Here is a 16,202-nt window from a genome sequence, read left to right on the forward strand (position 1 = left end):
AAAAAAAAAGGAATTTGTTCATAGTTTTTTTTTTTAAACTATAGTCTGCCCCTCCAACGGCCTGTGGGACAGTGAACTGGCCCCCTGTTTTAAAAGTTTGAGGACCTCTGCTAAATTCTAGAATTCCAAGTTAGCAGGTTGCAGTTAGTTTGGGTAACATTTAAAAATATGATGTCTTCAAACTCTCCTACCTCAAGTGAGAAGAAAATAAACTGCAAGTCTGTCAGCATCTCTGCAACTCTAGGAGTATCTTAAGCTGTGAACTTCAGCAAAGAAACATCTTGAAAGGAGTTTATCGAAGAGATATATTTTAAAATGTTGCCCTGGACAGTGCCCTAAATTGTCTGAGCCTGCCTATTCTAATTATAAGCAGAACCGACTCTGAATGCTGGAGCATCATCCTTCTTGTTCTGTAGGGTAATGAATAGATGGAATTGATTGTCCCTAGATAAGATATATGCTCCCAATTGGGATGCCTTTGCCACTGTTCTTTGATGTTTCTGACCTCTTGCTTTTGGGATGGGCATGACAGCTACCGGAAGATTTCTGGGGACACTTGTAGTGGAGGAGATGTTGAAGCACGACTGGAAGGAGAACTGGTCCCTTGTCCCCTGGCAGGTAAGGGAGGTGGTTTCTTGCCTTTGACTTCTTGAGATATCATTGAAGTATTATCGTGATTTCACCCAAGTCCAGGCATGTGGACTTTTCTCTAAGTTGCAAGCATCACAGTTTCCTTTTTCCCCCTAAGCTTGATTACCAACTAAATTTATATATAGCCTTACTCTTTCTTAGATATGGAAAATATATTGTGTTGGCTCATTTTTTTTTTTTTTTTGAGGGAAATCCCTTTGTTCACTGAAAAATATTTATTCAGCATCTGTTGTATTCTGGGTACTGGGGACAGAGGGGTGTCCATAGACTTTTGTGTGTTCCTTAATCTGTTTGTCAGAGTTGACTATAAAGAGACTTTTGAAGATAACTAAGTGGTCTTTCTTAATTTTATAGTAATAATAACTAATATTTTAATGGATTTTGTAGGCTGATATATTTTTATATGTACTATCACTTTAATCCTTTTAACAACTCAGTAATTATCAGATATTATTATCAACTCTTAGTGCTTTGCGTGATGAAGCATATTCAGAGGAGAGCATTCAATGACTGACTTAAGGTCACACATCCTTTAAGTGACAAAGTTAAAATGAAGACTCTGAGCCTCTGCTCTTCTTTGGACAGCACTCAAATGGCAAACAAGTGTCATTTTTATTATTTTCGATGAGCATCATGCATGCTAATTAAGAAAAACTTCTTTGGAGTGATTATACATGTTGTAAAGACATATTTTGTTCTAAAACATGCTTCAGCTAGATTTAGTGATGATGGAATGTGTTGGTATTTGTAGTATAGACATGAAATTATGATACTTTATTTTTTTAGATAGAAAATATAGTTTATTTAGAAAATAAATGAGAGAGAGAGGAGATTCACCTCCTCAAGGTGGGGTGGAGGGCAAAGCTAGGAAACATAGCAGCCATAGCTCACGGAGCCACATGGTCAGACTGAAGCTTAGCAAAGCAATGGCCGAAATTATGATACTTTAAAAAAATAATTTCTTAGCCTCTTTTCTTTCTTCGTTCTGCTCCTAGTTCTTATCCATTAGAGCTTCTTTATTTTCTCTGAGCCCTTCTTCCTGCCCACACCACTCGGTGAAGAAGAATGACTCACGCTGACTTCCATCCTAGGTGGCGGTGTCTAAGGGGACAGCTACAAGCACCAAATGAATCATGAAAGAAGCGTGTCATCTCTGCAGGCAGGGCAGGGTGGCCCTCTGGTTTGCTGACTGCTGCCAGCTTGCCCTGGTGTTTTTCATGCTAAGCTCATTAGTCCCTTAATTTAATCTTCCATCATTACCAGAGTAATTAACATACCTCGCTGTGGAGACTTAAAAAGAACCACCACTTCAGCAGATTCCTACAAATGAGCAGATAATATTCAAACATTTCCCTCGTAAGAGCTGTTATTGATGAGGGCTTGTGTTAGTCGGGTTTGAGTGATTGCTCTTAAGGGTCTGGAGTACATACTTTTGTAATAAATATTTCTGAAGATAATTCAGCAAGGGACAAAACAGTTTGTTTAAAGCCATCTATACTGGCAGGAAAGCTATTTTCTCTTCTAATAGGAGAAGATAGAACAGGGAATGAAGTGGAAAAATCTCATTTAATTGTAGGCCAGCTCCTAAATGTAAAAAAGGAAAAAAAAGGGGCGGGGGAAGCATAGAATAGAAGGCAGGGATACATCAAGAAAGAAAAAGATGCTTTCATGGGACTAATTAGAACCATAACAATCTTCGCAAAGATGAGGCGATTTGGGCATCTGGAAGAATTTTTAAAATGCATTTAACTTTCTTCCTTTACGATTACTATAACAAAGCACTAGACTGTGCTCATGTATGGCTAGAATTAGCCAAGCATCTTGTTTCTTTTATAGGTTAAGCATTGCCCACTAAAACACTGCGTGTTTAGCTGTGCCCAATCGAAAAGCAAGTATTTCTGGACTCAGCTTCTACTGTAAGGGCATTAGTTTCTTAGAGGGAAAAATAACCCATAGTAGCAGAATGAGATTTGCAGATGCTATAGAGAGATGCAGGGCAAAAGGCTTGCTGCTGTGAAGGGTGGTTTTTATGTGCCCTGCGTCTTGACTACTCCCCTCCCTGAGAATTGCAGTGAGATGGTTTTCTTGACAACCAAAAGAAGAGATTGGTTATCATGTGGTGGTAGCTCAGATATTTTAAAGTGAAATGAGACCAAAGGAAAAGAAGGCAAACCTACCCTTTTAAAACATTTAGGTGAATTTATTTTTTGATGTATTATCTTTGTCGAAGCCTTTTCCTAGATGTGGCTAGTGCATGTTAATTCACTGAGTGAATGGAATGAGGGAGAAGAGGGGGAAAGCCCAGCTAATCCAGGCATGCAGCAGAGGGATTCAGATTTGCATCTTGGTCCCATATGTAGCATATTGTCAAGATGGGTGTTTTAGACATGGATGCTGATGTGCTGCTCATCTCCACTCCTGGGGAAGAATCTGGATGTTTTTCAGGCTATTCCCTAAGTGGAAAAGAGAGAACACTGGATTATAATAAACTCCTATTACTGGTTGTGTGACATTAGGTAAGTCTCTTAAGAAATATATCTCTTTTTTTTTTGAGTTGGAGTCTCACTTTGTCGCTCAGGCTGGAGTGCAGTGGCATGCTCACGGCCACCCCAGCAACGACCTGCTGAACTCTGGCGATCCTCCCACCTCAGCCTTCCAATTAGCCGGAACTACAGGCGCGTGTTACCATGCCCAGCTAATTTTTGATTTATTGTCGAGATGAGGTCTCATCAAGTTGCCCAGGCTGGTCTCAAATCTGCGGGCTCAGACAATCCACTGACCTCAGCCTCCCAAAGTGCTGGGATTACGGGCTGAACTATGGGCTGAACTATAGGCCCAGCCAAGAAGTACATCTTTAAGATGTATTTCCACATCTTAAAATCGGCAATATTAACATCTGTATCATAAGAGGCAGCATAGTGGTTAAAGCAAAAGCATAGACTCTGGATGCAGAGTTCCCGAGTTCAGATCTTGGTTCTGCTACTTGATAGTAGTGACCTTTGGTGAGTTACCTGACCTCTCTCATCTTAAATTTTCTCATTTGTAAAATTGGATCAATAATAGTTTTACCATCATATAGTTATTATGAGGATTAAACAGTTCCTGGTACATAGTGAGTACATTGTGTAAGTATCTGTTAAGTAGAAACAGAATCTTTGTGATGATTATGTTGTGGAACATTTTGTAAATAGTCGAGAACAAATGTATGATTATTGTTTTCAAAATCTAATACGTTGATATAGTTGCCATATGGCGTTATGAACAATATGAATGAGTGAACAAATTGATTGGAAAACTTAGTTACAAGTCTTCAGTGACTAATGGTCTGTAGTCAACAAGGTGATGATGCTATGTGATACAGTCATGTGGTAAGGGAGAGCATGGCAACTGTTTTAATTATGTGGGCAAGTGTGACTCTGAAGATTTTCAGGCTAAGCTCAGAAGTGTGGATCTTGAAGGATGCATATTGGGAAATTTAGACTAAAAAAAAAAGTAACTAGTGAAACATTTGCAGATGAAAAAACAGATTCACTGGAGTTAAGTAACTTGCCCAAGGCAGAAATTTGATTCCATTACGCGCCTTCTGAGTCTTGATTTCTAGGCTCTTTTACTTGATCCCTGCCACATGCCAATGGATATGAGGTTTATATAGGAGGAAAAAATAGGTCAGGCATGCTAGGACCTCTTCAGCATCCCTTGGGTCTAACCTCCTGGTTGTTTTGTGTGTCTGGCAGAAGAGAACGAGTTCATCCTGTATGCTATGCGAAAGTCCATCCACCGTTATGACCTGGCCTCAGGAACCACGGAGCAGTTGCCTCTCACCGGGTTGCGGGCAGCCGTGGCCTTGGACTTTGACTATGAACGCAATTGCTTGTATTGGTCTGATCTGGCCCTGGATGTCATCCAGGTGAGTCAGCCCTGGGTCTCATCCTGGGGGCTGTGGCTTGTGGCTGCCAAGTCCTGATAAGCTTTATGCAGAACGGCTTATGGAAATGGGTAGTTAGAAAATTAGAAGTAGTAACTCATCTCAGGACTGACAGATGAAACTTTTCAGTTTCCTGTTTTAGTATCCCCCCACCCCCGGCTACTTCAGGCCATATGGGAAGAATAAAGCCCCAATATTGCCCCAGATCCACAGACCTGCTTGTAAGTGAGGTCTCACTTTTCCTGCTGGTGAGATTATTAGTCACCCCCTATTGTGCCAACTGCCTCTTTAACATCTTTCTTTCCAAGTTATGAGATGATAACACTTGACTTTTCCATGGTTCACATAATTATCCACTTCAGCTCTTCTGAACCCAGATGGGAGCCAGGAAGGAAGCACTAAAGATCTCTGGACAGGCCAGATAGATAGCCGTACACTCAGATCCATGCATTTTAAAAGGAGCTATTTGATCTTTATTCATTGTCTACTTCACCCTTTAAGAAAAGCAATTCCAACAAGTTTCATCTAGATTCCCAACCCAGCAGAAATTTTTACAGTGCCTGGGTATTTGGGGGCATTGGGGTGGGGGATGTTGGCGACTGCTGAATGGAGCTGTCCAACAATAGTGCCAGATGGTTGAGAGCCTTGCAAAGAGTGAAGAGTGTAAAAGCGGACACAAGAACTTACAAATAACAGCAGCCTGGTTTCATTTGTTTTAAAAGCAAACAGACTCATACATCTCAGTAATCGCCAACTTCATTTGTGTGATACAGTGTAGTTTAGTAACCAGTGTTCATAATGATAAGGCAGTGGTAATATATATGGTTAAATTCTGTCTAGTTATTATGTTTTTAAAAAGGAAACTGTGATACATTGTCAAAATGCTTTTATTAAAACCTAGTGGCACATTTCTGGAAAGCTTACCGACCTAACACATCTCATCTCTTGCCAGTTCTGCCAGTTGAATAAAGGGTTACCGTCTGTGGGATTGACTTGGCAGGAGGTCATTTGAACATTTCATAGCATTTATCATGACTTTTCTCTCTTCAGCGCCTCTGTTTGAACGGGAGCACAGGGCAAGAGGTGATCATCAATTCTGGCCTGGAGACAGTAGAAGCTTTGGCTTTTGAACCCCTCAGCCAGTTACTTTACTGGGTGGATGCAGGCTTTAAAAAGATTGAGGTATGTGTACTGTCATGCTGTTCTTAATTAAGGGAACAGGTGGGGCACTTGGGCTTTGAGCCAGATTTGACACAGAGGTGGGAGTCAAATTACTCTGGAAATTTCCTGAGAATCTCCAAGGTGTGGACAAGCTGAACCTCTGAAGAAGATAGAAAAGGGAGATAGTTTCAGAATGATTGCTTACTGCCATGAAGGTCCCATGTGAGAAGGGATGCCTGAATGCATCAGAGCTTTCATAAAGATACTTGAAAGTTTATATTTTGACTAGCAGAAATATAGTGTCATAACAGTAATGATAAAGATACTGTTGCATTACTACAATGCTATAACATTAATTGCTTAGTATTATTATAGTTGATTGGAGTAATAATGGCAATATCATCATCATCATCATCATTGTTCATGTCTCTGCAACTTGGCTACTTGGTAACTTCTCCCACCTTATATACCCAGGGCAATGAGAGGGTAATGAATGACCTCTAACTACCAAAATTGTTATCTTGAGGAATGCAGATACACTCAACTCACTGCCTGAGCACCTCTTTATCCTGATTCTACATGGAGATTTGGCATACAGGTTAAGTGGGAAGCACGGTTGAAGCAGGGAGACACAGAGAGCCATGAGGAGTTGCAAGAGAAAAGACAGAGACTTGAGAGAGAGACCTGGGTTCAGGCTTTCCTCTGTTAGCTCAGTGATGTGGGGTAAGGTGCTTTTGCTCTCTAAGCTTCAGGTTCTTCCTGTGTATGATGCAGATTCATTTATTCACTCAGCCAATTGACAAGTGCTCTTTGCATGATCTGTGTGGTTCAAGTTCTGATGCTACGGCAGCGGGCAGGATACACAAGTTCCTGATCTGATAGAGCTTAGATTTTAGTGGAGGAAGCAAAATAGTCAATCAGTTCTGTTGATGTTAAGTGCTACAAAGAACGTAAAACAGGACAGTGTGATTGTGCTGTTGGGAAGTGAGGTAACATTAGAAAAGGCAAGCTGAAGAAGCGTCTTGATGTGACATCTGAACCGAGCCCTGACTGAGGGGAGGACAGTGATAGTGTTCACCTCATAGGGATGTGGATGGAAGTGAATGAGAGACCCACTTACTGGCACTTGCTGAATGCTGCCTTGGCAGTCTTGTTATTCTCTTTCTCTCCTTTCTTTAATTGTGTGTGTCAAGTGCTTTGCTAGGGGCTAGAAGAACACCAAGGGAGGACAAGTGTCCACGCCTTCACAGGCTTGTGAAGGGCAACTTCTGTACAATTCAACTACGGTTTGTGCAAAATGATGTCAGATGAGACATGGCCTAGAGCTACTGATGCTTATTGATCGAGGTGGGTCAGAAAAGGGGGTGGGCCTGGAGGTGAGATTTGAAGAAAAGTTATGACTTGGTTAGAGCAAGCCCTAGGGTAGGCAGCCTGGGATGGGACATGGCAAGAACGGATGGGAACCAGTCTGTGCCAGGCTGGGAGAGCCATGAGATGACCAGCCCAGCAGAAGCAGAGGAGAGAGCATGTGATGCCTGTCTGTGGACTCTGTTGCAAGACTGTGCCATTGAGAATTTGCTTTGTGAGCAATGTAGAGCTGTGGTTTTGGAACGTGGACTGACACCAGTGGGTTAGATAAGTAAATGCTTATTTACTTATCTGTGTACTTTACTTGTTGAGTGCTTACTTTGTGCAGATCATTGTGCCCTGGGAACTGGGGACACACGTGGTTCTAGCTCCTCTTTTGGGCCATGTGAAATTGTCACATGAGTCAGAGGAGGGAGCTGCTCATTCTGAACAAAAATCAGGGTGGGTTTCCCAGATGGGCCTGGTAAGGGAATCAGGCAGGCATAGAGGGGGCCTGTCTGTAGACAGATGCAGAGTGGAAGCCTTTGGCAGCGTGGGTCTTTGAAGGAGTTCAGTTCCACCTCAGCCTTTTCCCCTCTGTTTTTGTCAGGTAGCTAATCCAGATGGTGACTTCCGACTGACAATTGTCAATTCCTCTGTGCTTGATCGGCCCAGGGCTCTGGTCCTTGTGCCTCAAGAGGGGTAAGTGTGTCCCCAAAAGGAAACCAACATTTATATCAAATGCTGCAACAGAAGATTCTCTTGGAAGCACAAACTTGCTGGACAAAAATCTCTGTTTCTGACTGTGGTTGAAATAATCTATTAATTGAGATTTTTAAAACTATGGCTTAGCCATCATGGTCAGGTAATTCCATTTGCTTTTCATTATTGAGCGTCAGAATCTCTCAAGGCTTTCCGATGTCTTGCGTCTTAAGGTGCTTCTCTAGAAAAGGTAATGTTAAATGAGAGTCTCTGTGCATATGCACAGGCCTGTTTGGATAGTGTGAGGACTCTTTATCTTGATAGAGTCTCATGCATGGTACAAACATTTAATTGATTCCATCTTTCCCCAGCCCCTCCAGCACATACAGGTTTTCTTATTCACAGCCAGTATTCACTTGGGGAATGCAAAAGTGCTTCTTACTAACTCATTAGCTGAAGGAAACATAACTTATAGGGGAATTCTGGATATGTCTTTCTTTCTTGCCCTTCCTTTCTCTTTGCACTTATGATTTAGAATTAGCACTAGTTTTGAAAATTCTAAAAGTAATATATATATATGTATATATATATATTTGATTGAAAATATTTAGGGAGAACAGAAGTTTATGAAAAGTATTTGTTTCTTTTGTTCTCATTCTTAACCCTTCACTCTCATACTTCCTAGTGATAATTGTTAATAATTTCTTGTGTATCTTTCACAATTGCTTTTACTCATGTACAATATTACCCCTAAAACACATACACATACCAAATAGATTCATAGTATATTTACTATTCTGTATTTTTTTTAAAAAAAACTGAGTATGTATTGAAGAGTTTCATATGAACACAACACTCACATAGGTTTCATAGTATTCTGCTGTATTCATCATAATGTATCACTTCCTCTATCGATGAACCATTGTGTTATATGTATGTCATATGACCAAATATATATACATTTAGGTGTATATATACGTGTGTATGTATCTCTCTATATATAGAGATACACACACACACACACACACATACATACATTTCTTTGTATATTACTTTTGTACATTTTCCTGGTATATTATCTTTACATAGTTTGATTCTACTTATAGATAAATTCTAGTAGAGGAACTTCTGGGTCAAGTAATTAAGTGATTTCAGATATTACAATTACAGATTATCATTATACTACTGAAATAACCATCCTGATTTTTCTAGAGGGGTATCTTACTAATTTTGAGTAGTTCATGAGCTCCCATTTTCCCAGTTTTGATGGGGTATGTGTTCTATCCCCATTTTGACCAGGGTGATGTTCTGGACAGACTGGGGAGACCTGAAGCCTGGGATTTATCGGAGTGAGATGGATGGTTCCGCGGCCTATCGTCTTGTGTCAGAGGATGTGAGGTGGCCCAACGGCATCTCTGTGGACAACCAGTGGATCTACTGGACAGATGCCTACCTGGATTGTATTGAGCGGATCACGTTCAGTGGCCAGCAACGCTCAGTCATCCTGGACAACCTCCCACACCCCTACGCCATTGCTGTCTTTAAGGTGAGTCCATTGCTTGCCACCATCTGGCAGTCTGCTGGAGTAGGTAAAGGGTACACTGAGATTAGAAGCCTGCCATCTCTGGGTTTTTTGCAGAGATGCAGTCTAACTTCTAAAAAATTGACTCATATCCAAATTTGAGATAATTTGTTTCAGCCCATATGGAGGGGTCCAGGCTTCCTGCTGTACACATTTTAAAGGTTAAAAGTTAAGGTTACTTCCTACAAACATTCTCGGTTTGCCCTTCAGTGTCAGTAGCCTCATTTTGGGGTGTCTTTATCAGTTGTGAAGTTTACTTATTTCATTCCCTGATGACTTCATATGAGCACTGTACCACCTATGGTGCCTTTCAGTTCTGTTTTGATTCTAGAAAATGATTCTTCCCAACATTGGGAAGAAGATTCTAAACTAAAGGTTTGTGTTCAAACACTTTTCAGATAGAGTTTCTTTGGGGAAGTTCTTTCTGTGTGGATATTTGGTGAGCTGTGGATAAAGATCACTGACTCTTATATTTAAGGGAAATCTTGCTCAGGTAGATCATTTACCCCATAAGTGTTAGTTGTCGTCTGCATGGGAGAGCTCCTGTCCTTACAGAGGATCTAGAATACAGCACTAAGGGGCTGACCTAATGGGCAAATGTTTCTTTTTAGAATGAAATCTACTGGGATGACTGGTCCCAGCTCAGCATATTCCGAGCTTCTAAATACAGCGGGTCCCAGATGGAGATTCTGGCAAGCCAGCTTACAGGGCTGATGGACATGAAGATTTTCTACAAGGGGAAGAACACTGGTAAGTCAGAGTCTTCTCCTTTCTCCCTACAGAGTCGATCTCAAGAAAGGGGCTGCGTGCAGGCAATCTCTGCTCAGAGCAAGATCTGGCAGCCTGCATCTTTGTTGTCACGACAACATGCACATTATTTAATTTCTTCCTAATGACATCTTAATTTCTTTTCTAATGATACACAAACAGCTGGAAGACAGCATGTTTTTGCCTGCCTAGAGTGTTGGTGCTTGGTGGGTAATTACACCCTCCTCCTGCCCTTGGCCCCTTACTGATTGGTGGTGTGGCTTCTGTTGCAGCTGGGAGAGTCCCAGCGTGTGCTTAATCCCATTTGGCATACTTATAGGGAGAGGCACTATGCTGGGTGCTCAGACAGTTGTTGCATCCCAACAGGGCTCCCTTCTTGCTCTCTGGTTGCCCAGATGACCTATTGCTCATGAGCATTCCTACCTCTGTTGGGATGGTGTGCATAGTTATGTGTTTTTATAATTGATTTTCCCCACCATGAAATTCTAAATTCCATGAAGGAGGAGATCATGTCTTTTTTTCCCCTCTAGTAATTTGCCCGTGCCTAGCACTTAGTGGGTACTCAATTCATATTTGTTGAAAGAAAAAGAGATGAAAAGGGTGAGGAGGAGTTAAAGTGGGCGTAGACAGTAGCTGACTTACGGATCTTTTGGGCAAAGCTTCAAGAACTGTTACAAGGCACTTGCTGGTTCTGGAGACTCAGCCCTCTCTGTAGAAAGGCTCATCCCTTCTTGACTGCCCTTTACCTTTGCTTATCTCCCAACCATACTATTGACTCTAGAGGAGAAAGATCAGAGTATTCCCAAGAAGAATAGTCCCTTTAAGGCTTTCCCTCTTTATCTCAGCAGGATTAAATAGCATCCTGGGTCTGCTGACTCTCCTTTATTGACAAACTGCTAGATTTCCTGTTTTGAACTAGAATGTTGATATTGCTTTGTAGTTCTTGGCTGACCCTGAGCTAAGAGAAAATTGACAGGGGAAATAATACAGTTATAGATATCATTGTTATCCTTTTGGGACATGAAGATAGCATGAGGATACCCTTAGAAAACTGTAATGTGTCCTACAAATGTAAGTCTGTATTACTGTTATGCTTTCACAAGCGACCTGTGGGGTAGTAAGGGCTGGTATTATGATCTGTGGCTTATAGATGACAGCCTTAAATCTCAGATATTAGTTAGCTTTTCCAAAATGCCTTCACTAGTTCAGGAGCTGGGCTTTTATTGCCATTCTGCCACTAAATGGAGAAGCCACATTTTTTCTTAGAGGAGGCTCCTGTTTTAAAATAGGGAGTGATGGATTAATCTTGCTTCTCAGCTCCAGCGACTGAAACCTCTAGCCTCTGTTGATGGAACACACCCATCCCTACGGATTTGCCTGGCTACCTAGAGAGTGGAGTTTCAGAATTTCTCCAAGTTACCACCCAGCCCAGAAGAGGGGTCTTCACTTTTCCATGTGCATGAATCATGTGTTTAATGTATTTATAGCAGCTTCTGAAATACTATGTTCAGATGAAGCCAGTTGACCCTGCATCCCCATTCCCCAGTCTTGGCTGCATACTTTATCCCAACAGTTGGAGCACAGCTGACGTCCAATCTCACAGAAAGTTTGTGGTCTAAGCCCATGTGTACGTGGTGTCCTGGTGTGGCAATTGTCATTTTAGGCGTGATTTCCCCTTCATGCCTCAGAGTCACCTTTATTTAAACGAGCCTGAGTAATTTTGGGGGTCAGTATGGGCCCCGGATGGAGGAAAGTCTGATTTGAAAGGGAGGTGTGTGCTGGTGGGGAGAACACAGTCTGGGACCTGTGCGGGATCAGCTGTGACTTTCCCCTTGACCCACGGCCAGTTGTTGCCTCTTTGTTCGCCATTCACCTTTGGGATTTCTCTTATTCTCCTTTGTCTGTGAGCAGGATGCTTCCAGGAGAATTCCTGCCTCCAAACACAGGGCCAGGGAAATAGGTTTGTAATCTCCCAGACAGGCCAGTTTGGGTTAAATCAAAGCTTTTGAGTGGTGTCTGGCTGTCGGTGCTGCCTGTGTACATTGCATGCTTCTTGGCTTTGAACTTGTTTGCTCTAACACCTGCTGTGTTGGACACTGAGAGTGTATTGTAAATCTGGAATGCATATTGAGAACCCTTGATGACAGTCAATCTTTATTATTTTTGTTGTCTGCTGCTAACATACTCAGGACTTTCTACTTTCCACCATTTCACTTTCTCACTTTTTGTGGTTTCAATTACTCACAGTCAACCACTGCCTAAGAATACTGAATGGAAAATTCCAGAAATAAATATGAGTTTTAAATTGTACACCATTCTGAGTAATGTGTTGAAAACTCCTGTGTTGTCCCCCTCCATCCCACTTGGGATGTGATCATCCCTTTGGCCAACTAATTCACACTGTGTATACAACTTGCTTAGTAGTCATTTAATAGCTGTGTCAGTTATCAGATTGACTGCTGGGGTATCTCAGTGCTTGTGTTCATATAACCCTTACTTTACTTCATAATGGCCTCAAAGCTTAATAGTAGTGATACTGTCAGTTGGATATGCTAAAGAGAAGTTGTAAGTTACTTTCTTTAAGTGAAAAAGTAAAAGTTCTCGACTTAATATGGGGGAAAAAAAAACTGTGTGCTAAGATTGCTAAGATCTACAGTAAGAAGAAATCCTCTACGTGAAATTGTGAAGAGGGGAGAAGAAATTCATGTACAGTGTATATGGAGTTTGGCACTGTCTGCGGTTTCAAGCATCACTTGGAGGTCCTAGAATGTATCCTTCATGGATAAGGACTACTTATTAGCCAGATGTAAAATAATAATAATAATGATAATTACTACATTTATGGAGGATGGAGGGGTTGCTGTGTTATAAACACCACCACAGTAATGTACTTTGTGGGCTTGGATAGTTTCACTTAGTCTTCCCAAAGACCTCCATGTATCTATTAATATTTCCATTTTATACACAAAAAATGTGAAAGTCAGGTTGAGCAATTTGTCTGGGTCACATTTTAGGTAAATGGTAAAAAGTTAAACCATGACCTAGATGACTTCAAAACTTGGACTTCAATAAAATCACCAGGCTCTGCTCCTTTTGTCATCTCTTGCTGGAATAGCAGTGCTTTAGTAATATGACAGCAGTTTGGAAGTACTCTACTAGATTTTGATTGATGCTAGTTTATAATAAAAATTTTGTTTACTTGGAACATTTGTTAATTCAGGGTATTTGGTTATAAATTGATAAACTTTATGCCTGGTTGATTTTTAAGTAGTATTACTAGAATTTATTCCTTTTAAAGAATATTTTTTCTTTAAAGAGGTTACTTTTCAGGATTATTGATGTATTCAGTTGCTCTTGCAATGGCATAAGGTCTTTTGGAGCTTTGGAATTCTCCTTCAGAGTCTGCAACTTTTAAATGTCTATAATGAGGGCAAATATTTATTGTTTAAGTGAATTTGCTTTTGATAATTGCCAAGTGTTTGGATACTTAAATGAGATAATGACATTTTTGGCTTCTAAAGGAAGGAATTTTCCAAAGAGGAAATCTGAAAAGGTTTTGTATATGCCCAGAGAAAACATCATGGTCTAAGGGTTTGTTCTTCTAAGGGAACATCTTTGGAGATGACAGTTATCACTTGTCCTTCATACCGGGATGATGGCCTTCGTGTTGCACGCCTTGCCCACTCCAGACAGTCAGTGTCCTGTATAAAGGGTGTGTGGCTATGATGGGAACTCTGCTGAATTCTTCTTCCATCCTCTCTCTGATGTACCATTCTCATTTTTTGCTCTGGGGCTTTGTTCCAGCCTTGGCATTCCTGGCCTGCATATTTGCGATCAATGACTTGGTTGGCTTGGTTTGGGATTTGCCCCTGGATGCTACTTCTCAGACAGATCAGCCTCCTGTAATACGATACCCCATTTTGAGTTCTGTACTCAGCTCTTGCTTGTTTGGGTAGGAATATTTGCTCTGCACTTGAAAACTTAACATTATTTTACAGACACAAATCCTGTGAAAATAACCTGTAATTGAGTATTTTTAAATGCCATCATATTCTGTTATTGTTCAGTATCTTGGAATATGGAGTGACGTGTTGCCCTCTGAATATAAAGCACATGTATTACACCCTTTTTGGCATTGTTTTTTTTAACAGCAATGGCTCTTTGTGAATTCTACATTCCTTCGTGTAGCCAATGGCTTACACATTTGAGTCAAAGGAGCAGTCAGTGCCCACAAACTGACCAGGGTGAGCTGATGCCAGGGTCTTCTGCTCTAGGCTGCTGGTTCATCTAGCATAAGCTGTTATGGTTGATGGAGTTATTCTCTGAACCTTTTTGGATGTTTCATCATACGGATTTCTCTTCCTTTGGACATGTATAATTTATCTATTTGATAATGCCTCTTTCTCTCTTTTCCTTGGCATCACAATAAGCTTCTTGCTCTGGCATTATGATTGTTATTTTATTATTTGTAATACCCATTAATAAGCAATGAGGTGCCCAAACACCTAAAGCTACTGAGTGTATCATCACTCATTTCATGATGATCATATCATAATGATTGTCATTAATGAGCCCTGTTTTCCATCCTGTAGTCCAAGATAGGCATGAGTTAGCTAAAAGCTTGGCTGGATGGAAACAGATTACTTGAATATGGTTTGGGGGTTGAGGGGAACAGTGAGATAGCACAACTGAGGAATCAGCATTTGTGTTCTAGCAAAGTTTTTATGTTTCTTTTTCTCATTTTCATTATTGTCACAGTGAAAAGAGAAAAAACATATATTTCACAATTTCTGTGACTCTGTAGTTGTGTCTTGTTTCCAGTTATTACAAAATGATTTATGCCTCCTCTAATCCTCCAATCCCAGAAAGATGTAAGGGTTAGGAAAACACCTTTGCTATCTTTGTTCATTCACAAAGGCTCTTTCTCAAGAGTGCAGTGATGGGTCTATGAACTCTCTCTGGCACCCTGTTGGGTAAACTGAGCCAGAGAAAAGATTGGCAGTAAGTGGACTAGATCAATATAAACTAGTCCTCAGGTAGATTGTTCTATGAAAGTGGCTAATGTGTACCATGGTTGGTTCTTTACCTAGGTCTTCAGCTGTGGTCTAGTGCAGAAGGTTTTAGAAGGGGAGACCTGGATTTTTGTTCTGGGGTTACCATTACCCAGGTGTATGTTCTAGTTAAGGACTTTTGGGTCCTAAGGAATGGAAACCCACTAAAGTAAGATAGTAAGGAACCCAAAGATGGAAGTCTAAGTGAGCCTTACTGAGACTGGAACTGTTCTCTTTCACCGGGGCCCTGCTATTGTCATCTTCTTCTTTTTCCCCATAAACCTGTCTCTCTCTTTAAAAAAAAAAAAATTATTCATAATTTTTAAAGCACTGTTCCACTGTATTCTAGACTCCAGTGTTGTGATTAATTAGTCCAAAGACTCCTGATTATTTTTTTAAGTTAAAAAAAAATTCTGGCTGGGTATAGTGGCTCACACTTATAATCCCAGCACTTTGGGAGGCCGAGATGAGAGAATTGCCTGAGCCCACAGGTTTGAGACCATCCTGGATAACCTGGTGAGACCTCATCTCTACAATTAATAAAATAATAATTAGCAGGGCATGGTGGTGTGTGCCTGTCGCTCCAGCTGCTTGGAAGACTGAGGTGGAAGGATCAACTGAGGCTGCGGTGGCTGTGAGTGTGCCACTGCACTCCAGCCTGGGTGATAGAGTGAGACTCTGACTCAAAAAAAAAAAAAGGCCAGGCACGGTGGCTCAAGCCTGTAATCCCAGCACTTTGATAGGCCAAGGCGAGAGGATTACCTGAGCTCAGGGGTTCAAGATCAGCCTGGGCAACTTGGTGAGACCTCGTCTCTACAATAAATCAAAAAAATTAGCCGGGCATAGTGGTAAGTGCCTGTAGTTCCAGCTACTTGGTAGGCTGAGGCGGAAGGATCGCCTGCACCCAGCAGGTCAAGGCTGTGGTGACCATGAGTGTGCCACTGCACTCCAACCTGGGCGACAAAGTAAGACTCTGACTCAAAAAATAAAAATAAAATAAAATACCCGCCGGACT

The 16,202-nt window shown here is 41.2% G+C and overlaps 1 protein-coding gene across 1 annotated transcript in view; it reads left to right on the forward strand.

Moving 5' to 3' along the window:
- The first annotated feature begins 533 nt into the window (after positions 1–533).
- Positions 534–16,202, forward strand: part of SORL1 (sortilin related receptor 1) — a 77,791-nt gene continuing 62,122 nt past the window's right edge. The window contains exons 1-6 of the mRNA XM_021714079.1: positions 534–618; positions 4,386–4,558; positions 5,627–5,758; positions 7,695–7,786; positions 9,086–9,332; positions 9,980–10,118. Coding sequence (XP_021569754.1) covers positions 4,412–4,558; positions 5,627–5,758; positions 7,695–7,786; positions 9,086–9,332; positions 9,980–10,118 — 757 coding nt within the window. The 5' untranslated portion in view covers positions 534–618; positions 4,386–4,411. The remainder of the gene's footprint in view (positions 619–4,385; positions 4,559–5,626; positions 5,759–7,694; positions 7,787–9,085; positions 9,333–9,979; positions 10,119–16,202) is intronic.

This window comes from Carlito syrichta, unplaced genomic scaffold (assembly GCF_000164805.1).
Source record: "Carlito syrichta isolate Samal-C Ts95f unplaced genomic scaffold, Tarsius_syrichta-2.0.1 Scaffold305207, whole genome shotgun sequence".
Taxonomy (NCBI): domain Eukaryota; kingdom Metazoa; phylum Chordata; class Mammalia; order Primates; family Tarsiidae; genus Carlito; species Carlito syrichta.